Below are 20988 nucleotides of genomic sequence, written 5' to 3'. Positions count from 1 at the left end.
GGCCATCTGGTCCCAAACAGATGGATACCCACGCACTTACATACGTGCACACATACGTGTTTGTGTTGAAGCGGACACGTGCGCATCTGTGTTCACAAATAGCTCTAAGTGCACAGAGAGCCCACGCCAGGACAGGCAGCCATGCACGTGAATGCGTGAGTGCACCTGTGCCCAGACCGAACCACAGAGACACGTTTGGGGTAGCTGACATACAGACGCTTGGTGTGCCTGCCGTACACAGAACCCAGAGCCGTGCATGCATGCTCCCAGGCCCACCCACACTCCGTATTCACGCACACTCTTACCAGGGGGTGGCTCTTACACGGTGGCTCCTGGCGGGTGGGAGTCTTCCTGGCTCTCTGGGACCCTGCCTGCCCAGGTTACAGATTTGGCCAGGAGGCTGCTCAGAAGGGTGGTCGCTGCTTCCTGGCCCTTGGCGGGGACACCTGGACGTCTCTCGCTCTCCCATTTGTGCATTTCCTGTGACAACTACATGACCACATGAGGGAGCCAGTGTCCCCTCGCAGCAGCGGCTGCATCACCGCCCCCCTCTCCGGCCCCCCCACTGCCCAGTCCAGTCCCTTCCGCAGAGGGCTCCAACCCATGGCAGAGGCTGGAGGAACCCCAGTGTGAGGAAGAAAGTGATCACAGTCCTGGGAGAGGTGGGGGGAGATAGGGGGGTGGGGAAGGGTGGTGCTGGTGCTGAGGGTCTGAGAACCTGTGGGGGCAGCTCTGGGCAGTGCTCTTACCCCTTCCCCCTTCCCCCTCCCCGCTTCCCCCTTTCCCCTCCCCCCCTTCCCACTTCCCCCTCCCACCATTGCCTCATGAGTGACCTGGGGCAGCCAGTCTCTCTGAGTCTCAGGCTACCCACAGGTACAAGGTGCCCCAGCAGTGCTCCCAGCCGGGGCCTTAGGCCTTCAGGGCTCCCTACCCACAGCATTAGCCAAACAGGAGTTGTTTTTAAAAAACAACGGTCCCTGGGGCGCCTGGGTGTTTCAGTCGGTTAAGCCTCAGACTCTTGATTTCGGCTCGGGTCATGATCTCACGGTTTGTGAGTTCAAGGCCCACATCAGGCCCTGAGCTGACTGTGGAGCCTGCTTCGGATCCTCTGTCTCCTCTTCTCTGTCTCTCTGTCTCTCTCCCCCTGCCCTGCCCCTGCTCACTCGCTCTGTCAAAATAAATGAACATAAATAAATAAGTAAGTAAGGGTCCCTGGGGCGCCTGGGCGGCTCAGTAGGTTAAGGGTCGGACTCTTGATCAAGGCTCAGGTCATGATCTCGCGGTTCGGTTCTTGAGTTTAAGCCCCACATACGGCTCCTTGCTTGGGATTCTGTCTCTTCTTCCTTCTGCCCCTCACCTCCTTGTGCGCTCTCTCGCTCGCTCTCAAAATAAACTTTTAAAAAGCCCTTTTAAGAAATAAATAAAAAAGAACTTAAAAAGAAAAAAAATACGGGTCCCTGCCCCGGGCTGTTCAACAACCGCGAAATTGACTTTCCCCTCCTCTCCTCCCCGAGTTCCCTCCAGCCCTGAGCGAGTGGGAGGAGTCTCTGCCCCTCCTGACTCTCACGCCCCTCCCTGCCCCGCCCTCCCCTCTGTAGGAGCAAGTCCCAGTCCGAGGTGAGCCTGGAGGGCTTCTCCGAGGGGCGGCTGCTGTCTCCGGTGGCCGCGGCCGCAGCGGCCCGCCAGGACCCCGTGGAGCTGCTGCTGCTGTCCACCCAGGAGCGGCTGGCGGCGGAGCTGCAGGCCCGGCGGGCGCCGCTGGCCACCATGGAGAGCCTCTCAGACACCGAGTCGCTGTACAGCTTCGACTCGCGCCGCTCGTCAGGCTTCCGCAGCATCCGCGGCTCACCCAGCCTCCACGCCGTGCTGGAGCGCGACGAGGGCCACCTCTTCTACATCGACCCTGCCATCCCGGAGGAGAACCCGTCCCTGAGCTCGCGCACCGAGCTGCTGGCGGCCGACAGCCTGTCCAAGCACTCCCAGGACACGCAGCCCCTGGAGGCGGCCCTGGGCAGCGGGGGCGTCACCCCGGAGCGGCCCCCCAGCGCGGCGGCCAACGAGGAGGAGGAGGGGGGCGGCGGCGGCGACGGCGGCGGGGTGGCCCCGGGGGCCGAGCTCGCGCTGCACAACGGGCGCCTGGGGGACTCGCCCAGCCCTCAGGTGCTGGAGTTCGCCGAGTTCATCGACAGCCTCTTCAACCTGGACAGTAAGAGCAGCTCTTTCCAGGACCTCTACTGCATGGTGGTGCCCGAGAGCCCCACCAGCGACTACGCCGAGGGCCCCAAGTCTCCCAGCCAGCAAGAGATCCTGCTCCGCGCCCAGTTCGAGCCCAACCTGGTGCCCAAGCCCCCGAGGCTGTTTGCCGGCTCGGCCGACCCCTCCTCGGGCATCTCACTCTCGCCCTCTTTCCCGCTCAGCTCCTCGGGGGAGCCCATGGACCTGTCGCCCACGGGTCTCAGCAGCCAGGAGTGCCTGGCAGTGGACAAGATCCGGACTTCTACCCCCACCGGCCGAGGGGCCAGCCCCGCCAAGCAGGACGACCTGGTCATCTCGGCTCGCTAGCACCCCAGGCGTGGCTGCCGGCTGAGGCCCAGGCCAGAGTAGGTGGCCACCCCCCGGGCTCCTGGTGGCTGCCCCCAGAGCCAGGCCGCTTTGAGGAGAGGCCCCCAGGGGCCGGTTTAGCCTCAGGCACGGGGCACTGCTGCTGAGCTGGGGGTCCACGTCCCTACCTCAGCTTAGGACCACCAGGCGGCTGGGATCTGGGTCCTCCAGATTGGGGAGGGGTGTGATGCAGGGGGGAGCCTGGGGCAGCCGGCCCGGTGGGCAGGGCAGCGCTCTGCCCTCTCGGCCTGCCTGTCCCCCACAGGGCATCCCGGCACCCCCTATTCCAGGACCGGCAGTGGGCATGCTGACTCCCCATCACTGCCCTCTGGCTGCTCTCCCAGGGCCCAGATGGAGAGCAGCCCTCTCCCCACATATTCACGTCTGTGGTCCAGGCTGGCATCTGCCCTGGCCACCCCCCAGATCTGGTGCCTGCTGGCCAGCCCCCTGGGGTGACCCCACACCAAGGTGGCCCGCAGTGCTGTGTATGTTTACAGAAGCCGCTGGGCTGGGCTCGGGATGTTTCCTGGGCTTGCAAGCCCCCCTCTCCCCCATCGTGTGTTCTGAGCAGGGAAAGGAGGAAGGCCAGGCTCCACAGAGCCCAAGGCAGCCATGGAGCCTGGAGGGGCCTGGAGGGGCCTGGAGGAGGGTGGGATCAAGACTGCCGCTTCTCTGCTCCGTGCCCCTCATGCCGATCCCTCTGGCAGTGGGTCCTGGGCACCCTGGCCTGCCCTGTCTGCCCATTAGTTCCTGGCTTGCCTTCTACCCCCAGGGATCCTGGCCACTCAAAGGGTGGAGGGCACAGGTGTGACCACCCCTGGCTGCAGAGTCAGTGCCCTGGGAAGAAGGAGGGCACCCAAATCCCCCTTCCTTTGAGGGCTCCGTGTAGCCCCTTTATATCACCTTGCCCCCACGCCTAGGCAGCCTCGGGCCCTGGGATCTGAAACCAGACATGCCTCCACACACCCCCCAGCCCCCCTCTTCACTGGCCTGAGCTCCTTCCTGGCAGCGGGGTTTTCTTCCCTACTCCCTGCCCCACCCCCCCCCCATCAATGTCCTGTCGGCAGGAAGCAAGGCCAAGAGCAGGGTATTGTGGGACCCGACTAAAGGAGGTGCAGGAGGGCCAGGGGCTCTGGGGCTGTCCTGGGTTACTGGAGGCCTCCCCAGCCCACACCTGAGGGGGGTTCCTTCCCTGCTGGGTTGGGGAACCACAGGGAGGTGGAGGCCGGCCTTTCCCCAGAAGCCCAGTGGGGGAAGGTCCGAGCTGGCATGGCGCGTGTGTGCATGTGCATGAAGTGTGTGGCGCTCCTGAGGAAGGGGCTGCTGGGGCCCCCGCCCCACCCTACCTGCCCTGCCACTTTCCCAGCCTGCCAAGAACACAGCCAGTGACTGCGATGGGGGCCCGTGCCCCGGGCGGCGGGGGGGGGGGGGGGGGGGGGGGGTGCGGCGCACAGGACGGGCTCGGTCTCAGATGTGTCCTACCTGCTGCTCTGATCCCCGGTTTGGAAAACTGATGTGTGCCCAGACGCTGACTGCCCGCTTGTGCCTTCGTCTCCTCGGAGGCATACTCCCCCACTCTGGCCCCCCACGGCCTCTCTGGGGCTGCTAGACGCACTCCCCTGACCAAGACCCCCCACCCCACACCCTCATCTCATGATGACTCGTATCTGGGGCCTGCGTCCTGACCCTGGTCCCACACAGAGCTGGGACTGGCCTGGACACTGCCCTAGGACCCCTGCCCACCCTGACGGATGGAAACAGAGACCTGGGAGCTGGGCCTCCCTCCCTCTCTGACGCCCACCCTCTCCCAAGACTCCAGGACACTCCCCCACCTCCCCACCCCCCGCTGCAGGCCCGCTGCTGGCATAGCCTGGGCCCAGCGCAGAAACAAAATGGAATCAGTAGCTCTTAGAGTTTAAAAAAAACAACAACAAAAAAACAAATCGTAAATCAGAGTAAAGTTCCAACAAGCACCTCAGCCAATTGCAGGGAGAGACTTGGTGTCTGGCCTTTTAATTCCTCCTCTGCCAGGGTGGCCCTGGGACCTCTAAGGGGGCGTGGTCTCCACCCACGCCCAGGACTGAGCCATCAGGGACAGACCCCCCACCCCCAAGCCCGCAGCCACACAAAGGTTGCAGACTTGGGGCTGGGGCAGGCTCGGACTCAGCCCTGGAGGCCCCAGGGTCAGCCCACCCCGAACCCGCCCCCTCCCCACCGCACCCCTGCAGGATGGGCCTGCTGCACATCTCTCCCCTCCTCCCGACACCGCACTTGGGGGGTCTGAGCCACCCCCCTCAGCCCAGCTAGGCTCAGACCCACTCCCCCTCTGTCCCCCAGACTGCAGCACAAGCTTTCCCAGCCTCGAGCGGGCCTGTCCTCCCAGGGGCCTGGGTGACCTCCATATGCAATCGGTAGCGAGCAGCTGGGCCCCACAGACACTCAGGCACTGTACGTGCCATCCCCCCATGACTTTTTGTACTTACTGTATGAAAGATCCAAACTAATATTGCTGTAAAAAGGAGAGACAAATTAATATAGCTTATTCTATAAATATATCTGTATATAAAGGTTTCTGTATATTGTATAGAGCTGTGTATAAACTGGATGTAGAAGCACCCTCGCTGCCTTGAGTGCTGTCTTCCCAGCAGATGGGGATGGGGGTGGGGGGGGGGCTCTGAGACTGGCTCTCACTGCTGTCGATGCCCTGGTCTAGGACCACACTCAGAGGGACAGAAGCCACTCGAAGCCCCACGCGAGTGGGGGCAGGCCTTTGTCGAGCCCTGCCCATGTGAAAGTCTTCCCAGGGGATCCGAGTTCATGGCCCCATTAGGACCTTGAAAGATGGAACTCGGCAGTCCCTTTCTCCTCCCCGAGGGGTCTGGGGCTCAGAGAACGGAAGAGACCACAGAGTCGGCATGTGGGGCACCAGGCTGGTCTGACAGTTCCCACGCCTTCCCCCCTGATACTGAGAACTAGAACAGAGAGAGGAGGCCACTAACTCCAACACCACCCCCCCCCCGCCCCCCCGCCACCAGCAGGGTAGCGCTGAAATGCAGGGGCCACTGGAAAACTTTGCTGAGTGCTTCCTCAGCAGGGTGCACAATACCCAGCCAGGCGCACTCAGGGAACCCCAGGGACCCCAGCCCATCCTGGGGACACTGAGGCCTGGGGAGCGGCTGCAGGGCCTGGGTGAGTGGGGCCTCCCGCCGACACCAGTCCTGACCTGCCTCCTCCACACGGCAGGTGGCGCTGTTCCTCCAGCCAGCCGCAGGGCGGTGGCACAGTGCGGCCCAGGCACTGACCCGGCCAAGCTCTGACCTGACCTTGACCTTCCCTTTCCTACACTGCCCACCCTCTTACCCCGGAGTCCAGAGTGACCCTACTTGGTGAAGTTTGGGGGAAGGTGATGGAGCAGTGCCTTTCTTCCAACCCCAGCCTCTTTGGACAGAAGCGGAAGCTGAGGCTTGATAAGGGCCAAGTCGTGCTTAAGGTGACTCAGGCTGTGGGGACAGATCTAGGACCAGAATTCAGGCCCCTGGCTGAGGACTCTGGCCTCCACCCTCACCTGTGTGGTTTTCAGAGGCTCTTCCCACTGTACAGTCTGAGTTTGCAAATTATCCTATCCAATTAGTGCGGAAGCAGAAGACACAGAGGGCCAGAGAGGTTCTGTGACTTGCCCAATGTCACACAGAGGATGGAATGGGGAAGGGCTGGGGCGGCGCTGTGCCCCCCATCCCCACTCAGGCCCTGTGGCCAGCCCCTTCCGTCTCAGCTGGGAGGGAGGTGGGAGAACGAATGTCCTGCAGGGCTCCCCTGACCTCTCTCACCCCCCGGCCTCACTGACGCTACATTCCCACATACCCTGGGCCTTCCTCTCTTCCTCTGTAAAATGGGCAGATGCCAGAGCTGTATGAGCCCATGGGGGCCATCAGGACTCCTGCAGTAGGGAGGCCTGGCCATCTGGCTAGCTGATGAGTCCCCGGCCCCCCGGCTCCTGGGCTGGCCTCGGGGCCCCGCTACTCTGTTACGCCAGTGCCCCTCAAGTCTGTAGCTCCCTCTCCCCAGTGCTGCCTCCTGCCGGCCCTGCGGCCACTCAAGGGCCGAGGGAAGTGAGCTGGAGTGGAGGAAAGCAACATGTATTGATCACTCCCCCGGCTTTTCACCTCCACACTGTGAGGCGGGAATAATAGGCTGATTTACAGACGAGTCCTCCAAGGACGGGAGGGCAGGCCTTGGAGGATGGCGGAGATGGCTGCAGGGATCAGCTGCGTCTGCTGGGCCAGGGACGAAAAATCGGTTGCTCACTCGTTAAAACGGCTTGGCGGATGGGGACTCATCTCTATGGATGGCTCCCTCAAAGCCCCGGTCACGCAAGATTCCCTTGAGCTCCCTCACCAGCCCCTAGCTACCGCCCTGCCCCAGCCAGGCTTGGACCCCAACTTCACTATGGAGTTTGGGGGTGGCGGCATGGACTTCCGGCTCAGCCCTGGAGTCTGGGACTTAAGCCCCTCCTCTCCCCCAGCCCAGAGATGGGAACCAGCTTCAAGGCTACCCCCAGAGACTTAACAACCCAACTTGAGGCGTCAGGGTGGCGGGGACGACATGTGCATATCCCACTCCTTTGAGGACCAATATGAGGACCACGCTCAGCTCACCACGATGGCCCTCACACGGTGGACATTTCAGCGCCACGTGGAATATGGTGGAAGGACCTGTGGGTAGGTGGAGGCTTCGAAAGGAGCCGGCTTTCCAGCTGGTCCCCGGGCGACTCCTAAAATCAATTCATGTTCAAAAATCACATGGCGTAGGCGGGTGCCTACTTTGTCCGCAGGCAGGCCTGACCGGGTGGGGGAGGGGGCAAGGCAGAGAATAACAATTGTCTTAAGGGAGGCTGCAGAGGGAGAAAAACCTCTGGGGTGTATCAGCTGGAAAAGAATAGGCATCTCAGTGTGGCCCTCTCCCCCCTTCGCAGCCCGGCCCCTGCGGGGGGAGTCCGGGTCAGCACACACAGCTGGGGCCTCCAGCAAGATCCCATTCTATATATCTAAGAGCAACAGCTCGGAGAGCGGCCCCCGCAGGGACAAAACCTCATTGTGAGGCGTCCGCCGGCCTGGGCGCCCCCTCCCCCAGCCCCAGAACTGTCGTGGCATTGACCCTCCTCGGTGGGCCACCGCGGGCCTGCTGACTGGGCCACATCTGGGGCTCTGGCACCGGCCGCCCCTCCCCCATGGCTGGCCCCCGAGGATGGGGAGGGCTGCCTGGGTGGGAGCAGTTTCCCACGCCCATGCCCACTGAGCAGCCCGGCTCGTGTCCCCCCACGCTCGTCTGGGGGGCCATCAGCGTGGGGCGCGCTCAGCTGGCTGGGCTGGCGTCTCCAACTGCCGGCTGTCCTCCTGCCCCCCTGGGGTGGGTCCCTCCGTCTGTCAAACGGTGGTCAGGTGGGATCGGTTTCCCAGCTCTGACTTGCCGGATCTGAGGATCCCAGGAGGCTATGGGCAACTCCACTCCGTCGTGAGGCTATGGGCTGGGTCCAAGATGCCACAATTCTCGGCTTCCAAAGCGTCAGAGGTGTTCCGCAGTTGGAAGACGCCATCATCCTACATTCGTTCCATGTACGTTTACCGAGCCCGCACTGTGTCCCAGGTAGTGTTTCTTGGCGTTGGAGCTAGAGCGGTGACCGAGCGAGAAAAATCTCTTACCCTCACAGAGCTTCCAATCTACAGCAAGAAGGGTAATCACAAAAACTAAATAAAAGTCTTGTACACGGTGAGAAAGAAAGGTAGGTAGGGGGAACTGCTTTGGGTAGGGTGGTCAGAGATGTGATGACCGATCCAAGACCTGACTCCTGAGAAGGAACCAGTCATGTGGGGACAAGCATCATAGACAGGTGGAACAGCACGCAGGGCAGAGGCGTGCCTGGCGTGTTCGAGTGATGGCAAGGAGGCCTCGGTGGAGAGAAGAGCAGGAGCTGAAGGCAGTGGTGTAGGCTGGGGCAGATCGTACGAGGCCTCAGGAACCAGGGCAAGAGGTTTAGCTATTGTTTTGAACGCAAGGGGAAACTACTGATTTTGGCAAAGGAACAACATGATCCAAAAGAGTGGTTTGGGAGGTTCTGGAACCCATCACTGAAGGGAGAGGCAGTGCAGTTGGGCAGAATAGAGACGAGGAGGTGCCCCTGAAGTGGAGTCAGTGAGACGGGGATGGTGGGTTTAGGAGGTAGAACCTTGGGGCCTCACACCCGCACACAGGGAAACAGTGACTGAGAGGCCGTGTTCCAGGTCAGCCAGGATCTGGCTCTGAATGCTGCCTTTGACCCCAATTACCTCGAAATCTTTAGATCTGTGCTGTCCAACACCGCAGCCACACACGGTCATTTAAATTTGAACTCCTTGCTCCGGTCGGTTAAGCATCTGACTTCGGCTCAGGTCAAGATCTCACAGTTCATGAGTTCGAGCCCGGCATCGGGCTTTGTGCTGACAGCTCAGAGCCCGGAGCCTGCTTCGGATTCTGTGTCTCCCTCTCTTTCTGTCCCTCCCCCGCTCACACTCTCTCTCTCTCTCAAAAATAGCAAATAAACATTAAAAAAACAAAAACAAAAACAAAAAACGAATCTGACCTGCTTGAAATGAAATAAAATGGAAAAGGCAGTTCCTCAGCCTCCCTAGCCACATTCCAAGCTCTCAGGAGCCACATGTGGCCAGTGGCTTCCATACGCTGGACAAGGCAGGGAACGTTTCCATCGTCACGGAAAAGTTACACAGCGCAGCGCTTCCTCCGACAGTCCTGAGGATCACTGAGCCTCAGTTTCCTCATCTGGAAAAGGCACATAACCGTATCTCCTTGGTGGGACACCTGAGAGGGTCAAACGAGGTAACTGACACCTGTGACCTCCCGACTGCGAGTCTGACACAGTGCTCACCGGATGTGGGTTGGTGTTCTTGTTGAGGTGGGGGTGGGCAAGGGGAGGAAAGGGGGTGCCTTCTGAGGTTTGCTCTGAGACTAAGGTTCAGAATCCTGCTACCCTCCCCTGCCCAAGGGGAGGATGGGGACTACGGGTCAGGGCGTGGCCGTGGCCCCCGCCACCCCGCCCCTGCCCGGCCGCACGCGCCCCCCAACCCCGATAGGACCCCGCGGCTCGCGCGGTCGCGGGGCTGCAGCGCGGGCCTGGCCGGCAGGGGGCGCAGGGCGCGGCGGGCGGGGCGCGGGGGGCGGGCGGGGGCCGGGCCAGGGCCGCGCGAGGGGCGAGCGCGGAGGCGGGCCGGGCGGGACCGCAGCCGGAGCCGAGCCGGGACTGTCGCGCGGGCCGCGCCGGCGATGCCGCGCCCCCGGGCCGGGCTGTAGCGGGGCCGGGGCGGAGTGCGCGCCGGGCAGGCCGGACATGGAGGTGGTGGACGAGACGGAGGCGCTGCAGCGCTTTTTCGAAGGTGAGGGACCGGGGTTGGGGGGGGGGGGGCGGGCGGGGGGGGGGGGGAGGACGGCGACCCGCCTCGCGCTGGGAACCCCGGGCCGATCCCTCCGGGGCCCGGGACCCCCGACTATGCTTCCACCACGCCGGGACTCCCCAGGATGCCTCCTCTGGGCCGGGCGCCCCCCTCCCCAACCCCCCCAGGCTGGCACCAGCCTGCCGCGCTGGCTCCCAGGGCTGGGAGTCTCCTGGAGGTTACTGCCCACCTCCACCAAAGTTGGGCACCCCCTCCCTGCCCCCCGCAGCCCACAACTTCCTTGAAGCTGCCTCCCCTTCCATGCTTGGTCCTTCCTTCTAAATGCCTCCCAGGATCTGCAATCCCCCGCCCCCTAAAATCTGACACTTCCCACCCCCCAGTGCCCTTCCCGAGTTTGAGGACCCTTTACTGTGCTTCCCTGGAACCGCGTACAGACCCAGACTCCCAGACCCCCTTTGAGGCGGGAACCCCAGGATGCCTTCCAGGATCTTCCATGCCTCTTAGGCTGGTACCCCAGCCCCCAGCATGCCTTCCAGAGTCTGGGCCCCCTGCCTAGAGATTCAGGCCCCTGTGTCCCATTCAAGCGGACACCCTACCCCCAGCCTGACTCCTAGGAGCTGAGACCTCCCCACTGTGCTTCTCTGAGACTAGGACCCCCTTCAAGACTGTCAGCCACTTTCTGCAAGGCTGCTCTCTCCCGCAAGGCTGAAATTCCCATTGAAGCAGCTACCCCTCCCCTGCCCGGGGCTTGGAACCCCTCCCCAACATTCCTCCGTGGGCTGGATTCCCCCCACCCCCAAAGGCTTTCCGGGGCTAGAACCTTCTTGAAGTCGGCATCCCTGCCGCCAGCCACCTCTGCGCCTTGAGACCCTCCCAAAGTTGTGAACTGCATCCTGCCGGCCCTCTGAGATTCCTCAGGGCTGTTTCACCCACACCTGTCCCTGGAGCCCTGCCTCCTCTGGCCGTTGCTCCCCACCCCAGGAGTGACCTCACCCCCTCGCCTCGACCCTGATAGTACCCTCCCCGGGGCTGGGATCTACACACACCCTACAGTATTTTCTTCTACCCCTGCTCCCCGCCCCCCCCCCCCCCCCACCACTGTGGTTTTGGAGATCTGCTCCTGCATCTAACCAGACTGTCCTCCCCTCCTCCTGAGTAGCCTCTGCCCCTCCTCCAGATCTGTCCCCCTCCTCCAGGGTGCTGGATTCAGGAGGGATGGGACAGTGTGGGAGGAGGAGGCAGAGGTGCAGGCTGACATCTCCCAGCCCACTCTGCTTCTCAGACCCTCACGGGAACATCTAGCCAGACCCTCTGGCCCCTCTTGTACTCCTCGCCACCAACTCGGGTAGCCAAGCCTCTGTCCCTGCCCTCTCTCCAGTCCCTAAGTCCACATCCTCCTCAGTGGGAACCTGCCTCTGGGGGTGGGGTGGTCCACGGGGCACCACGGTGCTGGGGCCGTCTGGCTGCAGAGCCGCGAATCGTGGCCCGAGGTTCAAGCCTCGTACCCCGATACCTTTGGTGTCCAGGAAGGAGAGAAGAAGGCCTTTCTTTGCCTCAGCGTCTCCCTTTCTGTGACTTGGGGGGTAGCAGCCTTTGTCCACTCCTGCTTGCTGAGTCGGTGAGGACATCCCTAGCCCCGGGCCTCCTCGCTTCAGGGTTGTGGACACCCCCAGCAGACCCGGACCCCAAGAAATCAGGCTTGGACTAGGTTAAATGGTTGATCCTGAGGTGGTTGGGCCATTTGAGGGTCCTAGGCAGTCACCTCCCAGGTGACTTGTTCTCTCTAGATGCTGTTCATCCTTTATGAACCCTCAAGGGGGCTGGAGGCCCCTGGGGAAGCAGGAAAGGGACATTGCTCCTTGCTTGGGGGTATTGTTTTGGGGGTGCCCTGAGCCGGCTAGATACCCTGGATGACCCATGGGCCAGCCCCCCCCCCCATTGCTTCCTACAGGACCCCGTGCCCCAGGCAGAGGGGTGGGCCCGGCTGGCCTAGGCTCCCCACCTCCTGAGCCAAACTTTCCTTCCTGGCCGTGGGTGGGGGGTGGGGGCTGACGCCACAGCTCAGCCATGCGGCCGGCCTGGCAGGGAGGCTGTGCTGCTCCCTCCGGAGAGATAAGAGGAGACTCAAGAATGTCTGTGGGGAGCAGGGGGTGGGGGGGCTGCCCGCTGAGGTGGGTGGAGGGAGCCAGGGGCCGGAGAAGTGTTCCCAGAGCCTGAGATGGGGGGGAAGGTGGGCGGGTGCTAAGGGTTAGGACTCTCCCTGGCCACTTGGGAGGGGAAAGCCTGGCAGGGATCAGGTGTTCCATGGTGCGTGGGGGACAGGCCCGAGTGTGCTCGTGAGTGTGAGTGTGAAAGCAAGTGAGTGTTGAGCATGTGGGTATGTCGTTCCTGAACTCTCGCACTTGGGGCTGGAACCTGAGTTCTCGTCCTGGTCCTCTCTTGGCCTTGGTCAGTCTCTGTGGACAGTGGGCGCGACGGGCAGGGTCTGTGCCTTCAGCTCTGGGCTGGAAAAGGGCTTTGCTGAAGGGCAGGGGCCTGTCGAGACCCCTTGTCTGACATCGCCCCTCTCTAGGAACACCCAGCACATGTCCTGGGTCCTGCCCTGTGCAGTGAGCCAGGCTGTGCCCCACCCCAGGGTGGTGGGCTGGGGGGCTAAGGCGCTTTGGGCCTCGGGTGGGAGGCTGGGACGGGGCGGCCCCTCCAGGCTGGTACAGCCGGGCCCCCGTGACCGCCCTGCTAATCCCCTAGAAGGAGGCTACGGCCGCCCGGATCGGCGGGCACAGGGCCTTGCAGAGAGGGGACCCTCCAGGCAGGATGCACTGGGTCCCGGCAGGTAACAGCGTCGCCTTGGCAGGTATATTCCTCTCATCCTGATCGGGTGGGGCCTTGGGTTCCCAGAACCTAGTCAGGGACAGGGCCAAGACAGCATCAGCAGATCCCGATAGAACCTTTTAGGCTCTGGGGCCAACTCGGCCCCTGCCGCTGAGAGCTCTGTGACCCTGTGCTGAGCTCTCACCCTCTCTGGGCCCCCTTTCCTCACCTGCCAGACAGGAGGGGGTGGCAGGGAAGGTCTTGATGATACTTTCAGATCTGCTGAGCCTTGTCTCCCAGCTCTGGGAAGGAGGGACGTTTTTGAGCATACAAGGTGGAGGGTGCCGAAGTCTGGTTCCAGGGGCACATTCCCCCCTGCCCCCTGCTGTCCGCCGCCTGCCCGGCCCCGAAAAACAGGTGCTGTGGAGGAAGCCTTACAGACTGAAGGGAACTGGGCTTCCAGGAGGTGCTGAAAAGACCTTTGAAAGGCTGGGGGACCTCCACTCAGCCTCTAGAGCCCCACAAGGGCTGGAGGTGGGAGGCTGGGTCTCCACTCCTTCAAGGCCCGATGGGCGGCTTGGGCCGGTGACTTCCCTTCTTTGGTCTCATGTCCTCTCCTGGAGTAGGCAGGTGGATTGGACCAGAGCAGGGGCTTCCGATAAGGTTCTTTTTTTTTTTTTTTTAAGTTTTTATTTATTTATTTTTGAGAGAGAGACAGAGACAGAGACAGAGAGCAGGGGAGGGGCAGAGAGAGAGGGACAGAGAGAATCCCAAGGAGGCTCCGCGCGGTCAGCGCAGAGCCCGATGTGGGGCTCAAACTCACAAACCGTGAGATCATGACCTGAGCCGAAACCAAGAGTCTGACGCTTAGCCAACTGAGCCACCCAGGTGCCCCCCAACGAGGTTCTTTTTAGCCACCAAACAGGGACAAACTCGTGGACTCCCGATGCACAGGGGGTGGGGGCGGCTGGGCTCCCCACAGCCCCCCAGAGCACCAGGGTCCTGATCTGAAAGCCTCTTGAGGGAAGGGCTGGCACGGGTCCCCTTTCCCCGGGGCCAAGACTGCAGCTCCGAGAGGAGGGAGTTAGCCAGCATTAAGCAGAGCTGATACCAAGGACCACCCCCCCACTCTCTCCTCTGCCCCCAGGGCCTTGGGGGAGGAAGGGTGGCCTTCCTGTGGGGACCAGCATCTCTGCCTCCAGAGGGCAGGAGGAGGCCACGGGGGAAGGCCACCTGACGACTTTTGGGCAAGGATGCCCACCCTCAACAGGAGTCTGGGGCAGAGGTGGGATGTGTCATCGTGTGGCGCTGTGCCCCATATCAGCCTGTCTGTCTGTCTGTCTGTCTCTGTAGTGCACCAGGGAGGAGGTGGATGGGGGAGGCAGCCGGACCCCTGATTGTCAAGAATATGAGATGGGGTGCCTTCTGAGTCCCCCTGGAGCCCTCTGAAGGAGTCCCGCCCCAGCCCTACCTCCCCAGCCCCTGAGTCCAACCAGAGGGGAAATAAATAGTGGGGGGTCTGACTCATCCCCGTGTCCCCAACACCCAGTGCGGGGCCACATGGGCCGGGCAAGGGAGAGGGCAGGAAATGTTCTCAGGGTCATTGGAGGCCACGATGGCTATGTGAACAAAGGCGGGTAGGGGGTGCACCCCAGGACGCCAGCTCTCTGGGAGGGCCTGGGGTCAGTGCGGGGCGGGGTGGGGGGGGTGGGGGGTGGGGAGAGAAGCAGGCCTTTCCCAACCTGCTTGCCTCAGGGCCTCTCCTGAGTCTGGGGACTTGGAAGAGTGTCCCTTGGGGTCTTAGGCAGGGCCAAACAGAGTATCTGGGGGAAAGACAGGTGTCTCTGGACAGAACAGCCTCCTCCTAGGGACCTGGCCCCCACTCCCTGACTCCCAAGGGCTCGCAGGACTAGGGGGTTCTGGCAGCTGAGGCTGCTGGGTAACAGCCCGGCAGGACTCTGATTGGCTGCTGCCCTTGGACTTTGCCCTCTGATAAGAACGGGGAGCAGAAATCATTAACTGGATCATTAACCGGGGGTGGCCCTGCCCTACCCAGGCTGCCTGCCCTTTCTTCCACCTTCTTCCTCATCACGGCCCCCTCTTTTGGGCCTCAGTTTCCCTCACAGCCTGGGTGTGTATGGGGGGGACCTCGCCTCCCCTATGAAAGTCTTCAGCCCCCGCTGCCCCTGGGTGTGGGTAGCCCCAGGGTTAGGGGCAGGTGTTGGGTGGTGTGATGGCCTGATGCACTCACTGGAGGGGGGCGCTGCCAGGGTCTGTCGCCGGCTCCGCTGCCTGCCCACCGCCCTTCTCCTGGGCTTGTCACCGCACTTCTTTGTGCCTCCACTTTCTCATCCTTAAAATGGGAATGCACTTGGGGTCACAGTACCCACTGCTCAGGGTTTCTGTGGGGACCGCGGCAGCCTGGGTTGCGATTATTGTCCTAAGGGGCTTGCCCAGCCGAGTTCGACAGGCTCACTGTAGGTATTCTGCTCCCCACTTTGAGGATTTGTCGATTCACGTGCGGGCGTAGGTCGGTGCCCCACCTTGGGCCGGGGCCTGTGGCTGGCGCTGTGTGCTTTGGAGAAAGCCCCTCACCCGTTCTGGGCCGCATCTTCTGGCCTCGTTGAATGCACTCTGCACGCAGGGACCCAGCTTCGTGCAGGTCTGGCTCTCCTTCCAGCCTCCAGCTGGGGCCCCACCCTGCATCTCGGGGATGGGGAACTTGGGCCTTGGGCTGGCAGGGAGGGGTGTGGGGGGATGGGGAAGGGGCTGACTGTCCTTTGTCTTTGCCTGCCGCACCCAGGCCGGAGGTTTTTGCATAAGCTGCTTCCCCGCGAGTCCTGGGGCTCTGTGGGAGTGGAGTGGTGCCCTCTTATTTCTGAGACGGAGGTGCCAAGGCAGGAGAGGAAGGAGACGGGTCAGGCTCGCTCGGGGTGGCCGCAGCAGGGCAGAAGCGGGATCCTCGGTCAGGAGACTGTCCTCCAGAGCTGAGGTTCCTGACCCACTGCCAGTGGCTGGGCGAGGTGACTTCCATTCAGCTGCTTGACCTCTAGGGCCCTCAGAGTCCTCACGCATCCGGTCAAGGCTGTGTGATGCAAGCAGTGAGACCCCACAGCCAAGGCCTGGAGGGGGAGGGGAGGGAAGGGCACGACGCCGGCTGGGATGGGGGCAGTGGGGTCCAGAGCCTCCCCTGGCCTGGCATATGGCTGCTCCAGTGCGTCCTGCCCTCCGCCTGCCTCCAGCCTGCATCAGCAGGAAAGCCCTGTCTCTGTCGGACCTAGGACTCTCCAGCCCCCACACTGTATGGCCACAGCCTCTGTCCCTCCATGGAGTTTGGGGACCCTTGCTCCCTTGGGGCCTTCTCTCACTGCCCTCTTCGCCATCTCAGCCCCTGAGCTGTCTTCCCCACTCTGTGGTTCTCCCCCGCGCGGTCTGTGGCCTGGGGGAGGGGAGGGGGCGGCTGGGAGTCTGTGACACTGAGTTGGCTCTTTTGGGTCTGGCTCCAGCTAGACCTGATCGGGAGGGGCGTTGGCCTGGGCCTGCCATTGGGTCAGTGAGCGCTTGTGTGCACCCGTGTTCAAGTCTGGGAAATGTGCTAGTATGTGAACATGCACAGGCATGCTCATGCCTCAGGGCCTTTGCACTGGCTCCCTATGGCCCGGAATGCTCTTCTCAGATGTCCACGTGGCTCACCACCTTCCTAGCTCTTTTCAGCGAGGCCGTCCCTGACTGTCCTATTTAAAATTGCAGCGCATCCCTGCCCTCCTGCCATCCCAACCCCCTCCCTCCGCTTTATTTTCTCCATAGCATTTGTCACCTTCTAAATGCTATGGGTTTTTACCCATCCAGTCATCTGACTCTGCCTCCAGAATGTCAGCTCCTTGTGGGCAGGAGGTTTTGTTTTGTTCATTATCATACCAGAGCCAAGCACTGTGCCTGACACATGATATATGCTCATTGATCGTTTGAATGGATGAATGAATGAGCACATGTGGAACCTGCCGGCGTGTGCATGTGTGTGTCAGCATGAAAAGGGTAAGCCCCCGTGTGTGTGTGTGTATGTGTGTGTGTGCGTGTCTGTACGTGATCATGTTTGCGCCACTGGGCCCTTGGGCACACACCTGTGTGTGGGACGTGCTGGTGTGTGAATACAGATGGACGTGGGTCACTGGCCTTCCCCCCAAGCTGCAGGGTCTCCACTCTGCTTCTGTGGGGAGGGCCCTCCCCAGCCTGCCTGCCCTGGTCCCTGTGGGAGAGGGATGGGGCCATCGGGTGGGAGCTAACTTGGTTGGCCCTGTAGACTCAGGGCTGGGGGTCCCCAGAGCAAACTGAAGATCCCTGGGGACCAGTGTGGGTTCCCATACATAGAACAGGTTGCAGCTTCTGGGCTCAGTTCTGTTGGACCTGGCTTGGGACCATCTTGGGACTGTGAGCCTTGTGTCGACCTGAGGACAGGGTGGTAGCCCGTGGCCCGTGGGGACCAAGGGAGAACATAGCTACAGCCCAAGGGTAGCTAAAGATTCCAGGTCCCCTGGAGGAGATGAGGTTCTTGTGCATTTTTTGGCAAGAAATTGAGAGGGAGTAAAGGCAACGGTGGCTCAGATCGAAGGACCTGATGGCAGTGGCTTAAGAGCCATATCCTTATCATTCAGCCCCAAGCTAACCGGGGACTTGATGCAAAATGCAAAGGGTGGCTTGCAAAACCAAGCAACTGACCTGAAGACGTTGTGTGTGAGAAAGCTCTGGTCATAAGTTGAAGCCTGAAGCGGGGACGGCTAGCAGTAATTGTATTAATCACTGATCATATTAATAAAGATAGAAAGTTCAAACCAAAGGAGGTGAGAGCCTACTGTGCCCGGTCCCAGAGTGAACTAGTTTGGAGCATGTTGAATAGCTTAGTCAATATTGGGATATAAAGTGACAGTACTGGGGGCCCTCTGTGATTGAGGAGGGGCTGCTGGGGCAGACAGGCGGTCACAGAAGGCTAACCCGCCGGGGTGGAGGTGGGGGGCTAGAGCCAAAGTCTGGAGGCTGGACTTGGCTCTGTATGCACCGGAATATCAGCGGACGGGTCATGGTTCAGAGGGACTCAGGAGGAAGTTGGAGGCCCCCCCAGAGGCTCTCTGGAGCAGATACGCAGTTAGGAGGGGAGGCATGGGGGGAGAGGGGTACAGCCTGGGCAGGAGAGGAGAGGGGAGCCCCGAGAGAGATGGAAACAACAATGAATGATATTTGAGGAATGGCCTCCGGGAGGGAAGAGCTTTCCTACCATCTCGTCAAAGATTCACGACTATTCCGTGATGCGGGGGTCCCTGCTTCACTTGAGAGAGAAGGGAGCTGAGACTCAGGGAGGTCAGCTCACTTGCCAAGGGTCCCAGACAATGAAGGGGGACCCACATGAGCAGCTGGGCCTCCTTGACCTTAGGAGTCCCTTGGGGCATCATGGGGGTGCTAGGGTGAGCAGTCCCCTGACCCCTTGCCATCCTGGCTGCCAGGCATCCGCCTGGAGCCAGGGTGCCCTCAGATTCAGAGGCCTGGGATCGCTCCTCAGGAGCATGGGGGGGACAGGCTTGGGCCTTGGCCCCTGTCAGCCCCAGGTTCTGATCAGCTAGGCCTGGCCAGCATCCTTAGGCCCTGGCCTCCCCTGCCCACAGCCACGTGGCCGACGGGATTTCCGCCATGTTTGGGACATGAATTGACAAGTGCCCCATTGACGGCTGGGGGGGAGGTGTGGGCAGGGCACAAGCCTCCCACTGTGCCGGGTCCCCACCCTCCCCCGTTCCCTGGGACAATGGCCGAGACTCAGCCAGTGGCCACAGCTGGTGGGGGGGTGGTCATGAGCGGGAGGAGGGGGGAAAGGGAGGGGTCCAGGGTGGGAGACCACCTGGGCTCCCCACACCCTCATCCTGCACCTGGCCTGTATCCCCTCGGTTCTTCTGCCCAGCTGGGTGGCCTGAAAGCGAGGAGGAGAGAAGAGGGGAGGGTCTTTTCCCCATAGTCCCTATTCCCAGCCTCCTGGGACAGGGCAGTGTCTGGCTCCTGTTAAAAGCAGGTAATAAAGGGCCTAATTAATGAGAAGCAGCTGGGGCGCATAGCTCAGCAGGGCAGGGGCGGTACCTGGAGCCACCCCCCCCCCCCCACCTCCCGCCACCGCCACCATCTAGCTCTGGACCCTGAGCATAGCGCGGCCGGGTAGAGGTCCCCAGCGGCCGGCAGGCCTGGTTCTAGTTCTCGCTTGCCACTTTGCTCACCCATTCCATGGACATTTATTGCATGCCTACTGTATGCTTAGATGCTTATATCCCAGAGAGGCAGAGCAGGGCCGGTCTCATATCCCAGGTCCCACGCCTGTAGGCCAAGGGCAAGGCACTTCTCCTTCCTGAACCTGCTTCCTCATCCGTAAGATGAAGAACAAGGAAACCACCTCTCCTGTAGGGTTGTTTTGGGACTTAGACGTGAACTGTATAAAGTGTGGGCACCCAGTGAGTATGCTGTGGGCAGCGGGTGGGCAGTGGATGGACCTCTGCCCACCTGTGAGGTCTGCACTAGGCAGCAGAATAAGGAGCCCAGGAGAAAGGAGGCCGCCACTCAAGAGAGAGGGAATCAGAGGTGACCTCCTGGAGGAACTTACATTTAAGCCCAAACCTCAGGCGCGCTTAGGAATGGACTTTCCTCCGGCAGAGGAAACAGTATGTGCAAATGCCCCAGGCCGGAGAGAGGCAGAGGGTTTCAGGGTTAGGAGATGAGGCTGTAGGCGGCAGGCAGAGTGGGGGGCGGGGGCTGCCTTGGATCTCAAGGAGGGCTCTGGTTTTCCCGAGCAGTGGGAAGTTGTGGGAGGGTTTGATGCTGGTTTGGGACCCGGTGGTGCCACTTTCGGATGGTGGGGTCCTGGGCAGCCTCTCCATCCCCCAGGGAGGACTTAGGATCCGCAGGAGGGGGACTCCCTTAGCTTCCTGGCTGGCAGGTATCTGTTGTTGGCTCCAGAGTGTTCCAGGGCCCTTCTGGGAAAAGGGCGGGGACGCCCAAGGATATTCTGATGTCTTTCTCCTGGGTTCCTGGGGGCCTCAGGAGTCTCTGGGCTCTGGCAAGCCCCCACCCCCACCCAGCCCCAGTGGCTCCCTCCTCCCTCCTCTGTCCTCCCGGTCCTCCCGGCCCCTGGCACGGGAGGGTCTCTCCTCCCCTCAACCACATCTGGTTCTCGTTAGGGTCTCCCAGGATGCCTCTGCCTGAAGCCCCCCCCCACCCCAAGGGAGGTGGGCAGGAGGATTAGGGGTGATTAGGAGTTCTCCTGGCCAGAGGAGGGGGAGGAGGGCGCCTGGCCTATTATAAAGAGCAACACCATGACTCCATCACCCCATCATTCACTGCAGATTCCAAGTTCAGTCTCAAAATCCTGCAGCTTCAGCAGCCAGGGCCGGGGTCACGCTTCAGTGCCCCCTCCCTCCCCGTCCCTTGAGGAACCCCCCAGTCCATCAGGTGGGGCAGCCCAGGGTGGCCAGGAAGTCTCAGTGACTGCCAACCACACCGTCCCCCCCCCCCCCCCCCGGTGGAGTCAGGCCCCTGTGCCTGGGTTTGAATCCTCCCTCCTCCCTGCCTTGGGCAAGACACTTGACCTCCGTGAAAAATGAAATGATGCCAGTAACGCTAAGTCTGCAGGGGCGATTGGTAGATAAACCCGACAGTGCTGGGACCCGGTAGGCGTTCGGTCCGCAGGAGCCGCTGGCATTATCATTGTCCTTTGCCATCATCACCGTTCCAGGTCGGGAGGGTTAAGAGTAACGCTGCACACAGAGAAGCCGCGGGATGGCTCTCATTTAATAAACTCCTGTGATTCTTAATGTCCTTCGTTCCACAAGTGCCTGGCATACAGCAAGCATTCAATAAACGGGATCTTCAGTTAACAGGGAAGGATGGGGTGGGGGCTGGCGCGTGGACAGGCATTCTAGAACCTTGATGTGCAGACTAGTCACTCCCAGGTTGAGAAGCTTCGCGTACCCTGGCCTCACAGGGCCCTGGATGGCCATTGGCAGTGCTTGCTGGGTGTCCCTGGTTCCCAGCTGGGTGAGCCAGGGGTGGGGGCCAGCAGGAGGGCCTGTCCCAGGCAGCGCGTGACTCCTAGGAGGGCTTAGCCACT

At 61.6% G+C, this 20988-nt stretch overlaps 2 protein-coding genes across 10 annotated transcripts in view; both read left to right on the top strand.

Annotated features, from left to right (window-relative positions):
• Positions 1-5154, top strand: part of DAGLA (diacylglycerol lipase alpha) — a 63288-nt gene extending 58134 nt beyond the window's left edge. For all 5 annotated transcript variants that reach the window (XM_047823625.1, XM_047823626.1, XM_047823624.1 and 2 more), the window contains one exon: positions 1599-5154. In XM_047823625.1, the coding sequence (XP_047679581.1) occupies positions 1599-2562 (964 nt within the window). In that variant the 3' untranslated portion in view covers positions 2563-5154. The remainder of the gene's footprint in view (positions 1-1598) is intronic.
• Positions 5155-9895: 4741 nt separating this feature from the next.
• MYRF (myelin regulatory factor) overlaps positions 9896-20988 on the top strand; it is a 32411-nt gene continuing 21318 nt past the window's right edge. For all 5 annotated transcript variants that reach the window (XM_047823980.1, XM_047823983.1, XM_047823981.1 and 2 more), the window contains exon 1: positions 9896-10025. In XM_047823980.1, the coding sequence (XP_047679936.1) occupies positions 9980-10025 (46 nt within the window). In that variant the 5' untranslated portion in view covers positions 9896-9979. The remainder of the gene's footprint in view (positions 10026-20988) is intronic.

Source organism: Prionailurus viverrinus, chromosome D1, assembly GCF_022837055.1.
Source record: "Prionailurus viverrinus isolate Anna chromosome D1, UM_Priviv_1.0, whole genome shotgun sequence".
NCBI classification, from domain to species: domain Eukaryota; kingdom Metazoa; phylum Chordata; class Mammalia; order Carnivora; family Felidae; genus Prionailurus; species Prionailurus viverrinus.
Note: the sequence above shows the minus strand (reverse complement) of the source record. Positions and strands in the feature narration are given on the sequence as shown.